The 21,148-nt window shown below is 43.0% G+C and overlaps 2 protein-coding genes across 2 annotated transcripts in view; one reads left to right on the top strand and one right to left on the bottom strand.

The window, feature by feature from the left end:
- Pi4ka (phosphatidylinositol 4-kinase alpha) overlaps positions 1–21,148 on the top strand; it is a 119,265-nt gene that overhangs the window by 55,227 nt on the left and 42,890 nt on the right. Inside the window, exons 20-22 of the mRNA XM_031363273.1 lie at positions 19,270–19,378; positions 19,818–19,954; positions 20,099–20,232. Of these exons, the coding sequence (XP_031219133.1) occupies positions 19,270–19,378; positions 19,818–19,954; positions 20,099–20,232 (380 nt within the window). The remainder of the gene's footprint in view (positions 1–19,269; positions 19,379–19,817; positions 19,955–20,098; positions 20,233–21,148) is intronic.
- Serpind1 (serpin family D member 1) lies at positions 877–7,663 on the bottom strand. Its single transcript, XM_031363274.1, has 4 exons — positions 6,838–7,663; positions 2,973–3,246; positions 1,853–1,997; positions 877–1,159 (listed from the first exon to the last, which is right to left on the bottom strand). Exons 1-4 carry the CDS (start codon positions 7,661–7,663, stop codon positions 968–970), a joined length of 1,437 nt encoding a protein of 478 aa, XP_031219134.1. The 3' UTR covers positions 877–967.

Genomic DNA, 21,148 nt, shown 5'->3' with positions numbered 1-21,148 from the left:
GGTAGGTTCAAGGCTGGCTTGGTTTACCTAGCAAGTTCCAAGTCTACATAGTGAAACCCTTTCTTTAAAACTTGGGTGGGGCTAGAGACATGGCTCAGTGGTTAAGAACTCTTCCAGGGGACCTGAGTTCAATTCCCAGCACCCACATCAGGCAGCTTGCAATGGCCTGTAATTCAGCTCCAAGGGGAATCTGACACTTTTGGCCTGTAGAAGCACCTGTACACACATGTACATAACTTAAAAAAGAATAAAAATATGTATCTATAAAAATAAGCCGGGCAATGGTGGCGCACGCCTTTAATCCCAGCACTTGGGAGGTAGCGGCAGGCGGATTTCTGAGTTTGAAGCCAGCCTGGTCTACAGAGTGAGGTCCAGGACAGCCAGGGCTACACAGAGAAACCCTGTCTCAAAAAACCAAAAATAAAAATAAGAATAAAAAAGAGAATTATTATAACAGATACATGGTAAATATGGTTGTTTATTTATCTCTAGGATAGGATATATAGTCCTATGTACACACAGCAGAAGAGGAGATATTTACATGAATTTAAAAGGTTGGGCCTGGAATTAAGTCCCAACATCTCAAGACACGTTAAGTCCCACTTTCCCACTGGGCAGGAATGGTGCTACTTGGACATCCTCCCTGGAAGGGGTGAAAGCCCCTCAGTACCATTCTTATGAAGGGCCTGGCTGAGGAGGCTACCTGAGGAGAAAGTGTCAGCTGCACTCTGCCCGTTCTCTTAGGTACAAAGGTGTGGGGGCTAAGGCAGTCTGTGTGTCTAGGACCTCTAGGGAATAGCTCGCACAACCATTAGTTGCATTAACATTGGTGCACTTAACGGCACTGTTTACTGTTCAGATTATTATCATAAACCACATAGATTATCATATCAAACTAGCTCTGTCCTCTTTGTTAGAATGAAAGCAGAGTGCCCCCAAACTACATCAGGTGCCCAGACCACTGCCATTAAGACTTGGCAGGGTTGGCCACTTTTCCCATGAAGAGCAGACAGCTGGTTCGGTGCTCATACACTAGGAACAGGAAGGGACGGTCGACAGTGAATCGGACTTGGGTAGACAGCGGCATGAACCCCACTGTAGTTACAGCTGCAGCTTGGGTACCCTCTTCATTGACTGTGATGGTACTTTGGTGCTTGAACTGTTTAAAATTAGAAAGGAAAGGTGTCAGGTTGTATAGGTTATCACAGAGAGGTGGGAGTGGAGTGAGATGGAATATCTGATTAAGACTCATTATCAGAGAAAAGCTCCAGAGACCTTCCACCTAGTCACCATGATCCATAACTGATCTTTGAGCTTAGAGTGTCTGTTACATACACATTAGAGCTACATTCACTTTTGGACATGGCCATAGTCTGAGAGGCTATGGGAGCAAAAAAACTGACCCAGCCCCCTGTGTCCTTAAAGTCTGGATCACAGGCCCAGCCGGAGATTGGGGAAAGAAGCAGCACCAGTGAAAGGCAAAGTGTGGGGACTAGCACAGGGGAGCCATACCAGATCAGTGAGGACTAGCACAGGAGAGCCATACCAGATCAGTGAGGACTAGCACAGGAGAGCTATACCAGATCAGTGGGGACTAGCACAGGAGAGCCATACCAGATCAGTGGGGACTAGCACAGGAGAGCCATACCAGATCAGTGAGGACTAGCACAGGAGAGCTAAACCAGATCAGTGAGGACTAGCACAGGGGAGCCATACCAGATCAGTGAGGACTAGCACAGGGGAGCCATACCAGATCAGTGAGGACTAGCACAGGAGAGCCATACCAGATCAGTGAGGACTAGCACAGGAGAGCTAAACCAGATCAGTGGGGACTAGCACAGGAGAGCCATACCAGATCAATGGCAATCCTCTGGTCTGAGATGCCTGACATATTGCCATTCTTGTTGAAGAGCTTTGTGATTCCCATGGACTTAAGGACCTCCACCAGGTTGTAATTCTTCTCAAGCTTAAACTTTGGCAGGAGTACCTCTCGAGTTCTAGTTGGAGAAAAAGGGAGCCAATTTTATGGATACAGATGACAAAATAATTAGTTTTCCTACTAACTTTGCATTTACTATGAAATTGATGTGCATTTTTTGTTTCAAACTTATATACTGGTACTGTCCATAGAGGATTTTGTAAAGAAAACATCCACTGTGAGTCTAGTTACACTGAGCCCTTAGATCAGTAAGTTTCATCAGCCATGGGTTTTCAGCATTAGGGAAAACTGCATCTGACTGAGTATGTACAGAGTTCTCATTCTCCTCACCCTGTAAGCAGGAAATGGAACAACTGTGTATGAGGTGTTCATATAGTATTATTATAAGAAGTGAGGCAGTGCTTGCTTCGGCAGCTGGAAGCCTCTTAGATTCCAGAGACTGATAGTAAGAAGTCAGTTAGTGCATCTACTCTGTTTTTTTCTCACCCTGAGTCCTGATAGGTAATGTGATTGATCTCATCCTGGGGTTGATTGAACCAGGGCTCAGAGCCACAAAGTATAGTATAGCAGAGGTTATTCCTAAGATGACCCAAAGCTTCCTGTCCCTACCTCCTGAAACAGCTCTGGGGAAATGTCTTTCTCATCACTGCACCCTCTGAACAAGAAATTTCGGCTGAAATAAACAGGCATGGCTTATGTTGCAGTTCTTGGTTTTTTGTTTGTTTTTTGCTTACTTCCCCCCTTTTAAAAAACAAAAAAGCAAACAAAAAACTGGTAGGGTGGCCCATACATGTTATCCTGACACTCGGAAGGCTGACGAGGGAGGAGGATCACTGCAGTTTTGAGGCCATCTGACTACATAATGAGTTCTAGGCCATCTGGGCTACAGAGTGAGATCCTGACTCAAAGGAAAGGAGAGGAGAAGGGGGAGAAAGGGAAGGTGAGGGGAGAAGAAAGGAGAGGAAAAGCAGAGATTGGTCATGGCTTTAGAACTCCTAAATACCCCAGCAAAGGAACAGATGACCCGAAGTACCTGTTTGTCATGCTTTTTTGCCATCTCTCCACTACCTGGGGTGTAAGCTGTGCTTCAAGAGTCTTCATTCCTGACAGTTTCCGTGGAATTACAATTAGCATACTGATGCCTCCTACATACTCCAGCTGGAGAATGTCACACTCTAGCTCTTGGTCATTTGCCGCAAGGAAATTCCCTTTAGTTTGCATCATGGAGACTTTGACTACTTCTCTCTCATTCAGCCGGAAGTTGTGGTTGTGCGTCATTTCTACTGGGAATTTATTCACCCAAGTTCCTGTAAAGTTAGAAGGAGTAGACAGGTGGAAGAATGTCCTTTTAGAATATAGTTTTAGCTCTCAAACAGTTGCCCTAGAGGGCTCTCTAGGACCAACCCCCAAAATCTTAAGAGAAATTTAAAAGACTACAAGGTATTATGGATTAGATTCTAACACTATTTATTTTTCCCTGGGAGATACCTAATTTGCCTAGACCTCTAGTCTAGTTATTTGTAAAGTGAGTATCCCTCTAGGCCCTCACACTTTGATTCTCTAGCATTTGGCAGGACACATATCTGACATAGTAGTATCCTCAGGATCTTCCATGTTGGCTGGGCATAGAGCTACTATTTAGGAATAAATCTTAGCTCTAAGATACTCATCATTATTAAAGTTGGTAACTAGTTGCCAATAGGCCATGTATCAGACATAAGCACCTTTCTTGTATCATCTCATTTTTCTGCTCCTAGAAACTATATAAATAGATAATTTTAATTTTTATCCATAGATGACAGAGACACAATGAAGTTAACTTGTTTAAAGTTTCATCTGATATATAGAGCAGCTGAGATGAGAAAAATGGAGATGTTTGGAGGAAGTAAGACACCAGACAGCTCTGGCCTGCTCATTGCTATAGTATGAGGACTATCTGTGCTTTTAGGGACTTTAACAGCATTCCTAGGCCCTCCCAGCTAGATGCCAGCTCAAGTTTCAGTAGTCACAAGTACCCCCAATCATCTACTTCAGACCACTGGAAATCACTGCTCTAACAAAGCAGTAATAACACAGAGTTAAATTAGGAATAGGATGTGGGAATTAGAGAATTTTCTTTTAAGATGCATCCTTATCAGCTAGGTCTGGTGGTGCACACCTTTAACCTCAGCACTCTAGGAGTAGAGGCAAGCAGGTCTCTGAGAGTTTGAGGACAGCCAGGGCTACATAGTAAGACTTTGTCTCAAACAAACAAACAAACAAACAAAAGATGCATCCTTCTGATTCCCAGCACTGAGTCAAGTGAGTTTTCCAGCACTGTAAGGAAAGGTACTCTTGGGGCTAGAGAGATGGCTCAGTGGTTGAGAGCACTGACTGCTCTTCCAGAGGTCCTGAGTTCAATTCCCAGCAACCACATGGTGTCTCACAACCATCTGCAATGGGATCCAATGCTCTCTGGTGTGTCTAAAGACAGCAACCGTGTACATATAAGTAAAATAAATACAAAAGGAAAGGTACTCTTATACCTCAGTGTATCATGATTACTATATTCACAAGATAATATGATCATGTCTGCTTTGTTCTATATTCCCACCTACTCCAGTGCTGACAGAAAGAGACTTGGTTCAGAATTTCAAGTGTGATTAACTAATGTAGAGGCTGTGGCAATTAGCAAACTGTTAAGACTAAAGGCTCTGATGATGCCCCCACCAGTCTGTTCTGTCTCATAGGCTAATTGCTTATGAAAGTAAATGCTACTAGCAATATCATACATACTTCCTTTCATATTACACTATGTTATATTCACTCTGTCAAGGTCATTGTGCTCTTATTGCTTGCAATAATATAGCCAAATGCTGATCACCACTGTCTCTCAGTTCTCTCTGCACCCCATTGGAGTAGGTCTTATGCTTTCTATAAGAGCTGTCGAGTAAGTTTCCCAACATCACACAAATGAGAAGAGGGAAGCCAGATCTTCAACTCTTATTTGCTCAGTTCCAAAAACTGGTACTTAGAACCAGTCCTTTTTTTTTTTTTTTTTTTTTTTTTTAAGACAGGGTTTCTCTGTGTAGTTCTGGCTGTCCTGGAACTCACTCTGTAGACCAGGTTGGCCTCAAACTCAGAGATCCACCCCCCTCTACCTCCTGAGTGCTGCAATTAAAGCTATGTACCAGAAAATTATATTTTCATCATAAGTATCAATTCTATTTATCTATAGTCACAGATGTGAGAGATTTAGCTGTTAGCCTCATTGAAACTTTAGTGCTATGCCCAGCTCTGGAAGGATATCTGGGGGTCAGATCTCAGACCTCAAGCCCCGTGAAGTCTTGGCCTCTCTAGTGCTACTTAGCAGCCCAGACTGGCGGGATGCCAGTTTTACAGAACTGGGAGTTATATGTAGTACATTGACAAATCAGAAGAGGCTCACCTCTACAAGCAGAAGCCAGGAGGAAGCCCTTGTCCTTCTCATCTCTGGGCAGTACAACACTGAAGCAGACAACAAGATGTATTGGCTTCCCAGCAATCCTTCCCTGGCTGGTGTCCTGAACTCAGTAATGACAAATGTGCTGTGCAGTCTGCTGTTAGCTCTGATGCTGAGCCATCCCTATGCTGCCCCATGACTTTTAAATAAGATGGAAGTCTACTTTGATCAGATTCCAATCAGAGGTCTAGATTTTGCCTGGATAGTTCCAGCATTGTAGGAGGCTATATCAGGAGCATCTTGAGTTGTAGGTCAGCCTTGGCTACATAGCAAGACTTTTTTTAAAAAATAAGTTTTGAGGGTTGGAGAGATGATTCAGTAGTTAAGAGCACTGACTGCTCCTCCAAAGGTCCTGAGTTCAGTTCCCAGCAACCCCATGGTGGCTCACAGCCATCTGTAATAGGATCCAATGCTTTCTTCTGGTGTATCTGAAGACAGCAACAGTGTACTTACATATATGAAATAAGTGAATGTTTAAAATGAAACAAATAAGTTTTGACTCGGGTCTTAGTGGATAGATAGGTGCACATGTGCACGTGCCATGTATATTGGGTGGGAGATAATACTTTTTTTAAAAGTGTTCTCATGCCTGGCCTGTAAGAGTTACTGAAGAAATAATTATTTAGGACCTGAGAGATGGCTTAGCAGGTAAAGATGCCTGCTGCCAATTCTGCCAGTGTGGATTCCATCACAGAGACCCACATTATAGAAAGAGAGAACTGATTGTCTCAGTGGATAAGATAGTAATCAAAGGAACAGAATTAATAGTGTATTTCTCACCTACCTATTAATTTGAAAGTACCCTGAGAAAGTTGGCTGTGGTGGCTCATTCCTTTCCTCCTAGCAGGCCAGCCTGGTATACATAGTGAGCTTTAGACTAACCAAGGCTACATAGGGTGACTGTGTTTCAAAAAAAACAAAAAAAAATACCCTGGGAAGAAGTTGTATTTCTAATACTTACTGTCACTGAACAGTCCCAGACCTATTTCTTTATCCTTTGGCACATATTCTCACTCACCGATAATTGGGTAGGGAAATGCACACTGGCCAAATTCTAAAAAGAGGGCTTGTATTATATCTTCTAATTAGTAAAAATCACTTGGGATAGCTTACTGAGACCCAGCCTGAACATTGCCCCTATAGTCTTTAACCTTGGAGCATGTCACCTCTATGGTTTTGTGAATTTGTCTTTGAAACATGGATTCTGATAACTCTAACACATAATACCTATCAGATGGAAATCAAATGAGTGTAAAATTATAATAGGGTTTAGCAGCTACCACCTCATCATATTTTTCCCTGTCCCTGAATCAACCTAGTGTCTTATTTTCCTTTATAAATTACCACCTCAATACAGTTCTTAGCATTGTCTTTTATATTGTAAGTTTCCTTTGAGAATGATAAAGCTGCTTCTTACCTTTGAAGTAGATGCAGTTCAGAATCATCATCTGAGTAGCAGAATCTATATTCTCCAGAGCGTCTTTTATAAGACCCTTGGTGAGCTTCAGAATGTGGCTGTTTGCCTTTGATATGAAGGCAGGATCTGAGAAGTCAGCCTCCTGGGCCTCAGCAAAGTAAAACTCTCTCAGAGCAGCTTTGAAGTCCTCCCGTATGGGAAACTGCTTCTGAATGTAAAGGTCATTAACTGACTGAAGTGTGTACCCAAAATTCCTCCTGAATAGGCGATGGGTCAGCTTTCGGAATAGATTGTGAATGGTGGTAACCTCATACTTGCTACTAGCATTGACAAAGTCTCTGAAGTGTAGAACTGAGTGTACTTCTTCATGAGTCTCTCCCCTCAAACCTAAGGAGATCATCCCCATGGCGGTAGAAATGCCAACAGGTGCTATGAAGAGGTTATCAGAAGGGGTAGCCTGGTCCTTCAGGACTCGGTAAAGGTTGAAGGCAAACTTTGCATTGAGAATATTAAGACGCTGGATCCGGCTCTTGCCTTGGAAAAGCTGCAGGATGTTGCCAGTACTTGATTCTGAGTCTGTCGGGGAAACTGCATCGATGATATAAATGTAGTCATCATCTTCACCAAGCAGCTTCTCCAGGTCCAGGTAATCCTCATCCTCCTCCCCCTCTGCAATCCAGTCATTGGTGACTGTGTTTTCTTTGTGGAAGTTAGCAGGCAGGAAGGACGTGGTCAGGTTTTCATTAGTTAGCTGCTCAGCAAGGCCTTTGCTCCCAATACACATAAACATGATGAGAGAAAGAAGAGTGTGGAATGAATGTTTCATTTCTGCAGAGCTAAGGCTGCTGTAAAAAACAGACAACAGTGAATGGCAGGCAGCCTGGCTGGCACTACTCTACTGAAACGTGCAGACAGCAGATTCTCTGAGGTTTTAACACAGCAAGAGCTCACAGCACCAGTGCTCACACCAGCTATCTGATAAAAATAGACAACTAATGTTAGTGTTTTGTAAGTTTCATAAATTTCCTGGGATCTCTGAGCTCCTGAAGCAGTGGTTCTCAACCTCCCTTCATGCTGCAACCCCTTAATACAGTTCCTTGGGTTGTGGTGATCCCAACCATAAGATTTCATTGTAGCCAGGCAGTGGTTGCACTCCTTTAATCCCAGCACTTGGGAGGCAGAGGCAGGTGAATCTCTGAGTTCGAGGCCAGCCTGGTCTACAAAGCCAGTTCCAGGACAGCCAGGGCTACACAAAGAAACCCTGGGTGGGAGGGGGACACAACTCCACCAACCCCCCCCATATATATATTTTGTTGCTACCATATAATTATAAATTTGATACTGTTATGAATTGTAAATATCTGATATGTAAGTTATCTGGGTGACCCACAGGTTGAGAACCACTGCCCTATATGAAAATTTATTCTTTAAAAAAAATTTTTTTTTTTAAATTTTTTTGTATTTACTTATTTGTGTAGGTGGACAGGTTTGCCAGGCTGTACATGTGGAAGTCATAGGACAACTGGTAGGACTCACTCTCCTACCATGTGTGTCCCAGGCACCTGTCCTGCTGAGCCATCTCAGCAGCCCAATTTTTTTATTATTTACTTATGTGTGTGTGTGTGTGTGTGTGTGTGTGTAGTGAGTGCACACACATGTAAATGTGCATGCCACAGTCAGATGGTTGGGTGGAGTTGGTTATTCTGCTTTTATGTGAGTCGTGGAGATGAAACTTAGGTTTGCACGAGAAGCACCTTCACCTGCTGAGCCGGTTCACTGATCTGAGAATGCCTTCTTTACTGGTGTAAAAGAGGGAACCTAGGAGATTCCTAGAGTGTCTTTTTCATTCATTCGCCATCATCATCATCTGTCTCCAGAAAACAGGCCTAGCACTAGAGGCACCGAGGTCTGCCTGCTGAAGGACACAGACTTATGGGACAAGCAGGGAGAACTTTCCAGGATCAAGAGCTTTCCAAACAGTGCTGCCATGATGTGGGGACAGGGAAAGGGAGAGGTGTCCAGAGAGTTACAGAGGTTTCCTCAGAGCTGGGCTAGAGTGAATGCCTGAGGCAGGAAGAGTTTCCAGTGGATGGACTCAGCCCTACCAAACTCCTGCTCACCTGTGGGAGGAGGTGTTATGAACAAACGTGAGCCAGCCTTCTAGAAACATATTGTAAAGATTGCTGTACCCTGTGCAGTCATTTGGATTCATTTGTTTAAGATTTGGAACTTGATAAGACTTCCTTAGAACCCATTGAAAGGAGTTTGGCTGGGGACCTGTGTCTCTCCTACAGTCCTGGGGGCTATTAGGTTAATGTGACTTGCTGTAGGGAGAACTTTTTACTGTTGGGGGAAAGAAAATCTTTTCTACTTCCTCCTTCCAATCTTACTGTGCAGACAGGGTCTGTGGGAGAGTGATCTCAGAGGCTTAACCTTTGTAGAGGTCTGTAGACAAGTGAGGTATTTTATGTAGACCCTGTTCTTGTCTTCATCTGCTCATCCCTTGTCTTGTTTCTGAGGATAATTTATCAAATCCAGTTTTTCTACCCAGTGGCTTTGATTTGTTCTTCCATTCTTTCAGTTTCTAAAGAGGTAGATGACCTCTCTTACTGCTTCCCTGTCTCAGCAGCTAGGTATATCTTCTAGGAAAAAAAATAAGTCTATTTTGTGTCTGTGACCATTTCTTGATTTAGAATATCTGTTGCCAGTCTATATTCAGTAAGGGTTGCCAGCTCCTGATAAAGTATCAGACTTGTTAGGCCTATAGACAGTTAGGGACTAGCTTTGCAGATGCTCTATTTGAAATTCTACTGCCATTTTAATCTATCATGAAATGTAGCCTTCCTTTGCAGCTACTAAGAGATGGCAGTGGTTTGAGCCAGGAATATAGATAAATACTAATCACTCTCACCCAGATTGCATGGGATCAGTGTTTAATCCCTAGCACTAAAATGTAGGGATTGAAGGATGGCAGATGATGACTAGATTTGAACCAGGTTGGTTAGGTCTCCGGATCCCTGGTCTCACGTGCTCTGCCTTGCTTGCCTTAGAGTGCCAGGACACTCAAAATTGCTCACACTTGGGGAACAGCTGTTGCCAGTCTTTGCCCTTACAGACTTTCCCCTATAATGTGGTTAAAATTATCATTCCCAGCTTTGTTTTTTGTTTTGTTTTGTTTTGATTTTCTGAGACAAGGTTTCTGGACAGCCTTGGCTGTCCTGAAACTGGCTCTTTAGACCAGGCTTGTTTCAAACTTGTAGAGATCAGCCTTGCTCTACCTCCCAAGTGCTGGGATTAAAGGTGTGTACCACTACCTCCTGGCCCCAGCATGGTTTTAATCCTAACTGAGGGACTTTTTAAAAAGACATTTTGCATCTCAGGCTAGCTGAAAATCTTGTGTACCAAGGCTGACTTTAAGTGTCTGGCCCTTTTGCTTGTACCTCCTTAGTTGTAGACCAGTATCACCATACTTATTCTGTACAGTGCTGGGATGAGACAGGGCTGTCAGTGCTAGCAGGACGCTCTCTGAGCTGAGTACATCTACAGCTGGCTGGGGAACTTCTGAAGTGTTTATTTTGGAAGAAGAGTCACATGCTTACTGGCTGTGAATATGCCTGACCCTCCTGAGCACTTTGCTGAGACTGGTGGCTACATAATCTACACATGTGGAACAATTTCTAGAAACAGTATCTAATATATGTAGCTGCAGATAGAACTAGTTTCAAGAAAGAAGCGTAGGTATCATTGACATTAAATGTGCTAGAAGGGGGCTCAGCAGTTAACACTTCCTGCTTTTCAGAGGAACAAAAGTTCAGGTCCCAGCCCTCCAGGTGGGTGGCTCAGCCATCTGTAACTCCAGCTCCAAGGAGTTTTTATACCCTTCTGGCAGTCTGCAACACATGTGGTGCACACAAGAACAGACAAGTGCATAAATAAAAAGAAAATACATCTTTATGGGAAGAAAAAAGAAGAACAGAAGCAACTTAATGCAAGTCTTTTTATGATTACAATTAAAAGTATCCTTGGCTAAAACAATAATTAGGAACAGTAATATTAAAGAACAAAAGAGTGGGGCTGGAGAGATGGCTCAGGGGTTAAGAGCACTGACTGCTCTTCCAGAGGTTCTGAGTTCAATTCCCAGCAACCACATGGTGGCTCACAACCATCTGTAATGGGATCCGATGCCCTCTTCTGGTGTGTCTGAAGATAGCTACAGTGTACTCACATAAAACAAAAATAAAATCTTTAATAGGGCTGGAGTAATGACTCTGTAATAAGATCGTATGCCTTCTTCTGGAGTGTCTGAAGACAGCTACAGTGTACTTACATATAATAATAAATAAATCTTAAAAAAAAAAAAGAACAACAACAACAAAGAAAACCCAACTTGAATTAATGTGGGGTCAAGGAGACTAGTCTGAGTCCAAATAATAAAGATGTTCTTCATATTATCTTGGAACTCCGAACACATTCTGGTTTGGTTTGGTTGGGTTGGGTTGGGTTGGGTTGGGTTGGGTTGGGTTGGGTCTGGTCTGGTCTGGTCTGGTTGGGTTGGGAGGGTAAGCATCATGTACTTTGTTCCTGAAGGTATGTCCAAAGCCATAAGCCATAGTTTTCATTATTCTCTTCTTAGAGAAAGGAAAAAATGTAAAGTTATTTTATGCATTGAAAATTAGAGATCTGACAGGTAAATCTGTTGTGATCTCTCTAGATCCAGAGAGAACAAGCAGGAAGGGGAACCTTTTTATGTTAAAATAACTTCAAACTTACAGAACAATTGAAAGAATAGAGTAGCAGAGCAGCCACTGGGTCCCCTTTACTGTCGTGTGTGTGCGTGTGTGTGATGTGGTATGTATATGTGGTGTGTGTATGGTATGTATGTGGTGTGTGTGTGTGTGTGTGATGTGTGTGTGATGTGGTGGGGGGGAGGGGGCATGTGGGGGGTACATATGTATCAACATATGTACATGTTTTCTCAGCCTTTTGAGATTAGATCTCTTACATTCCTCTAACCTTTAATAGTAATGCTTAGGGGGAAATTTCCTAAGAACAAGAATACTCTCATACTTAATCATTAGACAATTATATAATTTGAAAAGAAAATGTTTTTGTGCCCTGGGGCGGTAGATACCAGGGGCTACAAGTGCTGGAATTTCAGCCTTGTGCTCCTGATACTTTCAGCTTCCAGTTTAAAGTTTCAAAGGTATAATACTACTCTTGTCTCTTAAAATTAGAATTCCAGTTTTGTCAGTTGTGCCAGTATTAATATTAAACTAAATATTAGACTAAATTTTAAAGAACATTAAACTAAATTTTAAAAATAATATATTCTTTTCTCAATAAAGGAACCAATTGTTTAGCTCTAAACATTAAAAATAAAAATTTATAATTGGCAAAAATGTTAGAAACCAAACTTACCTCTGTGCCTCTGAGCAGTGGCGTGGCAGAGATGAAACCAGAGTGTGTCACCAGCAGGTTTCAATGTGAACTTTGGTGCTGGGCTGTTGTGTTTTCCAAAGCAAATATGTCCTAATTCAAACACCACTCAAGTAGCTTTGTCAGCAGAACCCTTCGACTCACTCTGGTCACTTCTTAGGGACAAGCTACTTCCAAACCATAGTTCTTCTGTGTGGCTGAGGTGGGAATGTTTATCTGTGTCAGCATGTCTGCACTGTCCTGTTCAGGATACCTGCTGAAGTTAAGCACAACTGAGGCACTGTTCATTGTTCCAGGGAGCCATGCCTTCCCCTGCTGGGGCTCCCTCTCTGAGAAGGCTAGCTGGCACTCTAGAGGTGGAGTTACCTTAAATTCACGGAAAGCTTATTCCTCATTGAAAAGTGAAGGGGAAAGTTAAGGCTGGTGACTTAGGAAATGCATGAATTGGTGTAGACCTTTTGCGTTGTTTGTTTGTTTGTTTGTTTGTTTTCAAGATGGGTTTCTCTGTGTAGCCCTGGCTGTCCTGGCTATCACTATGTAGACCAGACTGGCTTTGAACTCATAGAGATCTACCTGTTTCTGCCTCCCAAGTGTTGAAATTGAAGGCACGTACCACTATGTCTTGCCCTCAAAAACTGTTAAAATGTGTTTCTACTGTCATTCCTCAGCATATAATTACCAAATTAGTGTATCTTTGGGTTATATTGTACTAAATTGTGTCTGTGTGAAAGTGTGTGTATGAGAGAGAGAGTGTGAGAGTGTGTGAGAGAGTGCATATATGTGTGTGTATGTGTGTATGCATGTTTGTATGAGAGAGAGTGTTTGTGCATGTGTGTGTTAACTCCATTTACGTCTCTACCAGGAGCAGCATTAAGTTGCTCAGAGAGACTCTCTAGTCTACTAGGGACTGCTTTGCAGCTTCAACCCTTGCTGGCTTTGAGCTCTTGGTACTTAACTGCTGTTTCTCTTTGGTGCTTCTTCTCTGTGGATTGGTATGTGGATGTCACTTGGATGTCACTTTCCTGTCTTAAGAAACCATATTGAGCCGGGCAGTGGTGTCGCATGCCTTTAATCCCAGCACCTGAGAGACAGAGGCAGGCAGATTTCTGAGTTTGAGTCCAGCCTGGTCTACAGAGTGAGTTCCAGGACAGCCAGGAAGAGAAACCCTGTCTCGAAAAACAAAACAAAAAACAAACAAAAAAAAAAAAACAAAAGAAAAAAGAAAAGAAAAGAAAAAGAAATCCTATTGAGCACCTTAACTGAAACTATAGTTAGTATTCTCTCCTGTAAAGAAAAGGTGATAAGGTGCTAGATGTAGTATGTTAGGTACTTTTGCTGTGGTGTGTTACAGGAGAAAATGTTAATAGGACTTATGTTTCCAGGGGGTCAGAGTCTGTAATGACAGAGTGAAGGCATGGCCACAGGAACTTCAAGAGCTCACATGGACTATAAGTAGGAGGCAAGGGCACACTGGGAGTGGGCCAAGTCTTTTGAAACACCAAACCCTACCCCAAAGACACACCTCCTAATCCTTCCCAAACAGTTCCATAACTAGGGACCAAGTTTTTAAACATATGAGCCTATAGGGGCCACTCTTTTTATTTTATTTTTTTCTGAGACAGGGTTTCTCTGTGTAGCTCTGGCTGTCCTGGAACTCACTCTGTAGATCAGGCTGGTCTCAAACTCAGAAATCTGCCTGCCTCTGCCTCCAAAGTGCTGGGATTAAAGGCGTACACCACCCACTCAGCTAGGGCCACTCTTATTCAAACACCACAGATGACTCTACTGCTCTGGCAGATTACTCAGGCTCAATTCCCAGTACCCATATCAAGTGATTCATGACTGCTTCAAATTCCAACTTTAGGGGCTTTGCTGCCTCTGGCCTTCAAGGGCACCTGCACTCAAATGCAGAGATGCTCACACATGCACATAATTTTAAAAATAGAATTTAAAAAATATTTTTTAAAATATACCTATTATGTAAGGGAGCTGCCCAGAAATGATACCCATTCTCAGTTACAGAACCTGTGTGTCCATGTTCACAGAGAAAACCAGGGAGGAGGCAGGAGGCACAGCTTCATTTTGTACTATTTTCTATTGCTGAGATAAACACCATGGCAAAAACAATAGAAGGAAGACTTTATCTGAATTTACAGTACAGGAGGGGTAAGATCTGCTCATGGCAGGAAGCAACAGCCATGGCTGCAGTTGTTGAGAGTTCACATCTTGAACTACAAACAGAAAACAGACTAAACTCAAAATGGTGAGTCTTTTAAACTCTAAAAGCCTGCCTCCAGTATCATCCGGCCTCCAATGAGACCACTCCACCTCACCAAACACAGCCATCACTGAGGACGGGAAGGTGCAGAAAAGGACACCGTCCCATTCAAAAGTGTTTCACTCACTTCTTGGCTAGAATTGGGTTGTTTGTTTATTTGTTTGTTTTTTCTGTTTTTTATTGGATATTTTCTTTATTTACATTTCAAATGTTATCCCCTTTCCTGGTCTCTCCCATCCCAAAACTCCCATCCCATGTTCTTTTTTTGTTTTGTTTTTTTATTTTTGTTGTTGTTTTTCTCCCTTTTGAGAAAGGCTAGAGGTTTTGTATATGCTTGGCAAGAATCCTAACTGGCTCCCCCTCATACACACAGGATCTCCTGTGACACAATGTAGCCAAAGATCCTTCTGCTTCCGCTAAACTCTAGGATTACAGCCATGGGGCACTATTACCAGCACAGTAGGATTGACCCCTAATCCCAGGGCCTTACAGGTGATAAACAAGTGCCAGCCCAGCTGAGCTACAGTCCCGTATTCATTCAAAACAGAAATCACATATTCATTCAAAACAGAAATCAGAGGTATTGCCTGCAGCTCTAGTTTCTGGTTCTATAACCATTACTGAAAAGAAAGGGGGAAAAAACATTAAAAACCAAAACCTAGATTTCAACACTTCTTGCACCTTGACGTTTAAATCTGTTTCCCACGTAGAAGTAATGGGTTACGTATGTTCTAACCCCAGCATAAACAGAATGGCGTCTCGGATAAACTCAGGGTCTGCTTCTCTGCTCTTGTTGGGCTTGTTGTTGCTGTATTGTTGTATCACAGCTTACTTGTACACAGCTTGAGATTACAGAGTACTTACAGAATTGATTTAAGAACTATCCATTGCAAACCACTTAACACAAAAGTTTGCTGTGTCTGTTTAATTAAATATATATGCCCATGACAATAACTGACCCTGTACACTGGACTTGTGTTTCCTAATGGAGGCATCTGTGGTCAACCCCTGGGAGACCACAATCTCTATACAGCAAACATCTGATCAGTCACATTTCTCCATATCTTCAAAAATGACCTTTACAGCGAGATGTAGTGCTTAATAATCCCAGCACTCAAGAGGCAATGGCCTACAGTTCTCAAGGCCAGCCTATTCTACTTAGTGAGACCCTGTATGGGTATTTTGCCACTGTGTGTCTCGTGTGTGTGTGTGTGTGTGTGTGTGTGTGTGTGTGTGTGTGTGTGTATGTGTGTGTGTGTGTACATCATATGCATGTAATGCTGTTGGAGGCCAGAAGAGGACATCAGATTCCCCCAAGAACTGGAGTTCCTGATAAATGCTACCTGCCAGATGGTGCTGGAAATCAAACTCAGTTGTTTTGGAGAGAGCAGTAACTGCTCTTAAGTGCAGAGCTATCTCTCCTGCCCCTAAGCTTTTGTTTAGGAAGTGGGAAGGAGTATCTTAGTGAGTAGTCACCTCAAGCCTGAGAATCCAAGTTCAGTCTCTGGAATTGGATCACACAGCTATAATCCCAGCACTCCTGTAGAGACAGAGATGAGAAACAGAGATAGTAGAAGTACCTGGAAGTGATCCATCCATCTTTTGCATTTTTCTGTCATGACTTCCAGGTTCCTTGCTCAGTCACTCCCACTTAGCCTAGGACTCTGATTTCTTTTTAAACATAAGCAGGTCTGCTGTCTAGTAGCTCTTGCCTTAGGAGCCCTTCTCTAGGATGTCCAGCTCCTTCCATCCCATTAAAGCATGAGAGTATTACCCTGCACAAAGCTGTCACAGCTGCCTTGTCTTAGGATGTATCAGAGAACTGCTTGCTTCTTCCTTTCCTGAAGCCACCTCCATTTACCCTTTCTAGGCACTAGAGCAGTCAGAGAACAGGGGTAGCTTATGGCTTACTCTCCACCCCAGTCCTTAGGAGGGAGCCAAGGAGGTCCCAGAGTGAAGAGAAGGATCCCAAACCACTGAAATTTTAGTAACTTTCTCTCGCCTGTCAAAACGGTGCTGGCATTCTTTGCCACTTGAAGATTTGGTTTTTTTGTTTGTTTGTTTGTTTCTTCCTTCCTTCCTTCCTTCCTCCCTTCCTGTCTGTCTGTCTTCTTTCTTTCTTTCTCTTTCTCTCTCTTTCTTTCTTTCTTCCTTTCTTTCTTCCTTTCTTTCTTTCCTTCTTTCTTCTCTTTTGGGACAAGGTCTCACTATGTCCTGGCTGGTTCTGAGCTCACTGTATAGATCAGGCTGGCCTTGAACTCACGAAGAGAGATTCACTTACCACCAGACCCTCTTAGCAACATTCACCTTAAGCCTGCTATCTGGAACCCTATTTGGGCCTCGACCTGCCTCTTAGAGCCTCTTCTTAGGTTCACCTATCACCATCCTCAGTCACACAGCTACTCAAGCTTGCCATCCTTGGCCACTCGCCAAACTGCAAGCATTTTGTCATTTGTCCTTGGTGGCTAGTATCCTATGGGACACTGGGCTTTCTGCCCTATGACTCCTCCATCTACTATTGCACTCCCCATCTCCTTAGAACCTCCGAAGTCTGTCCTAAACCAACCCTCTCAGTACCCTGGCAGTTCTAAAGGAGAGACCAGAGCCTCTGTCCTGGGCCGCTTAGCTCCAGACCAGCACCTGTGTCCTCCCTCTACTTGTACAAAGAGATGCTTCTGACAGAATTCCAGAAAATACAGTCTCAAAGAAGAGAACAGAAGTCCTTACCGGGGCTGGTGAGATGGCTCAGCGGGTAAGAGCACCAACTGCTCTTCAGAAGGTCATGAGTTCAAATCCCAGCAACCACATGGTGGCTCACAACCACCCGTAATGAGTTCTGACGCCCTCTTCTGGTGCGTCTGAAGACAGCTACAGTGTACTTACATATAATAAATAAATCCAAAAAAAAAAAAAAAGAGGTTAAGTCCTTAACCACTCAGCTAATGAGAAATAATTTTAACTAGGCACCTGAGGGGTTTTTTCCATCTTTGTTCTGTACTCATACATTTACGTATATATTAAAATCTGCATTTGTATATTTTGCATATTTTACTTTACAATTGATTACAACTACCGACTAACATGATCATAGTAATAAATGATCATAGAAAATATGATTTTTTTTTCAAGACAGATCTTAAGTAGTTCATGTTGACTTTAAAGCCACTCTGAAACCAAGGATGACTTTGAATTCCTGATTCTCCTTCCTCCACCCACTAAGTACTGGAATTACAGGTTTGCTTCATCATGTAAGAAAGAACCAAAGCAAAGCCATTTTGAAAAAAACTTATATTTTGAATAGGGATCAAATGAAGTTTAAGGTCCCAAGACCTCCATGAGTAACTGATACCCTGCTTGGCAAAAAGGAATGTGTATGTAGATAACTGACATCCTGGTTGACAAGTTGAGGCATGAATGCTAAGCAGGTCACCCTGCCACAGTTGAGTAAACCAACTAATGATAACAGGATACAGGTACCAAAAAGACATGTTCCTAAGGAAGTTCCCTCTCCCTAAATCTGGATTGTTGAGGAAAAAATGTAACTATAATTTGGCACAAATATATGTGGTTTTTAAGCTTAAAAACTCTGTAACACTCTGGCTTGGCCAGAATCCCAGTTCAGCTCCCAAGTCTGTCCTGAAGTTCTGATTGATGATAATTTTTTGTCAACTTAGATTGAGCTGGTGTTTCAGTTGTGTAGGATCTAAGTGGACCCCTTGACAATCACACTCAACATGAGTCACACTGCCATAATCCTCCCTGATAAGTATTGTACCAATTTACACTCCTACTGGTTGCATATGAATGTGACCTGGCATTTGGTATCACCTCTCCCCACTCTGTACTACTGGCTTAGGGCCTGGTGCACACATGCCACTAGTGTTTGTGTAACAAAGCCCCACACTACAGGTATATAGAACAGGTCTCATGGCTGTATGAGAGTTGTGTCCTCAGGGATTCTATAAGGACCAGTGTGCTCAGTGGAGTGGTTTGTACAAATAAAACCATTTATATAACTGCCATGCAACTGTGTACCTTGCAGGCAGGCTACTTTCTCAAGCAAGGACTTAGGGAATTTGACTTCTCATTCCTACACTCAAACTAGTTTGTTTTTGCTACATGTTGACATTCTGCCCAAGATCACTGTTTTAAAAAGTCATGTGCTAGAAAAAGATTTGAAAGGTGCTTCTTCACTCTGTCCATAATATTGCTCAGTCTGCCAGGTGGTGGTGGCACACACCTTTATCCCAGTACCCAGGAAGCAGACACAGTTGGATCTCTGTGAATTTGAGGCCAACCTGGTCTTTGGTACCATCTCTGAAGGCCCTCCCAGTCCCAGCCTTGTGACTTGAGGTTTCTTATAGCATCTAGTGCTGTCCTCTGTTCTCTGCCTGACTAAGCTTCATGGAGACGCATAACAGCATTTCTAGGACTCTGCCCCCATTCTAAGTGTTTTCCTCCCAGTTAGACAGAAGGCCCTTTGAGTGAACCCCAATCGTGGCACCTGGCTCACATTACACATTCCATATAGCCAGTGAGAGAATGAGGCTGATCATGGGCAGAATGATTGAGAAGTGCTAGCCAATGCTCCTTGTGCCTATTTGCATCCATTCTGACTGGTCAAGTCTGAGATGGGGCTCTTGGAAAATGTGTGCTTGATTTTACACTTAGTATAATGGAGTTTTACTAGCAATAACCTTTCTCCTTTCCCACATCAGCTCACCCGACGATTGCCACCCATCAAAGAAGCTAAACCTAGGCTACAGAAGCTTTTCCGGGATTTCTGGCTCTACTCTGTGCTAATGGGATTCGCTGTGGAAGGCTCAGGTAGGGAGTGGTATCTCCCCAGGAAATGCTGAGTATGCAAGAAGCAGCTAAGGTCAGACTCAACAACACCAGAGTCTGGATACATTTGTTCTGAGTGCAAATGTAGTTGCTTGTTCCTGCAGGTACTTAAAAACATTACACTTCCCAATGGGAATGCTACATCTTGTACAAAATTAGACAGCAGATTTGTTTCTGAGTCTCATTGTGGGGACAATTGTCTTAGGAGACTCAGGACTCTAGAAATTGCCAGTCAAGACATAAGATTTCTTGAACTAGGTACTCTGTGTTCTATCTTCCTCTCTCCCTCTCCCTCTCCCTCTCTCTCTGCCCTCTCTCTTATCCCATCTACCCTGTGCTGGGAAAATGGCCTCCCTCATATTGGTCAGGTAGCCTACTGATCTCTACACCCAGCCCTTATCTCACTACCCCTCTCTTACAGGACTCTGGCCGGAAGAATGGTATGAGGGAGTCTGTGAAATAGCTACCAAGTCACCTCTGCTTACCTTTCCCAGCAAAGAGCCTCTGCGATCAGTCCTCCAATACAATTCAGCTATGAAAAATGATACAGTTACTCCTGTACGGGTTCTCTTCTCTTGTTAATCTGACCAGAAAAAAAATTAGAACAAATCCTTTCCATGTCCTTATATGTTGCTAACCATTAGGCTTCCATTCTTCTGGGAAGGCACCATCATGAACCTCTGAGTGTTTCTTTCCCTCCAGGCTGAACTGAGTGAGCTCCGAAGTACCATCATCAACTTGCTAGATCCTCCTCCTGAGGTGTCTGCTCTCATCAACAAGCTGGACTTTGCCATGTCTACCTATCTCTTGTCTGTGTATCGGCTGGAATACATGAGGTACACGAGCCTTCACCTCCATACATATTGAAGCAAATTTTTAACTTCTGTGTCTTGATAGCTGTGGGACTTTTTCAACTCCTCCCAAGACCTACAAGCATTTAGAAAGCAAACTACTGTTGGTGGCAGGGGGAGGGAGAGGGGTCCTTTAATCCCAGCACTTGGTAGGCAGAGGCAGGTGGACAGCCAGAACTACATACCTATGTACATGAGCGCGCGCACACACACACATACACACACACACACGAACATACACACAAATAAATCTAAAAAAATAAAATAGGATGGTTAAAGAGGATGATCATTTCATTGCCATCTCCTATAGTATATTAATGTAGCTCCTTCCTGGTTTTTTCCCCTCAAAGAAAAAACATCCAGAGAGCTAAGGGTGCAGCCCAGTGTAGAATGCTTGTCTCACATGCAGGGTTCCATCCCAGACTGCATTTAAAAAAAGAAAAGAGCTGGGCGATGGTGGCGCACTCCTTTAATTCCAGCACTTGGGAGGCAGAGGCAGGCCGATTTCTGAGTTCAAGGCCATCCTGGTCTACAGAGTGAGTTCCAGGACAGCCAGGGCTACACAAAGAAACCCTGTCTCAAAACAAACAAACAAAAAAACAAAAAACAAAAAAAGAGAAGAATAGAAAAGAAAAGAAAGAAGCTAAATGTCAAACAAGGCATGATGACTGTGATTAGTGTGGTGTGCCTAACTAGAAAAGCTGCCTCTCGCCCCTCAAGTGTGGTTTTGGGTGTTATATAGCCATAGGCTCCCTGCAGATCCCCCAAGAGCCCTATGCCATCATGGAACAACCCCTGAGCTCTGATTCAAGGATGATACTTCAATTTCTGGTTCCTGGTTACTAGGAAAAATTTTAAATCATGGAGTAAGAAGTTAAAAGTATCCGAGGCTGCGCAGATT

The sequence above is a fragment of the Mastomys coucha genome, unplaced genomic scaffold (assembly GCF_008632895.1).
Source record: "Mastomys coucha isolate ucsf_1 unplaced genomic scaffold, UCSF_Mcou_1 pScaffold12, whole genome shotgun sequence".
Classification (NCBI taxonomy): domain Eukaryota; kingdom Metazoa; phylum Chordata; class Mammalia; order Rodentia; family Muridae; genus Mastomys; species Mastomys coucha.
This window is presented reverse-complemented; position numbering and strand designations above follow the sequence as displayed.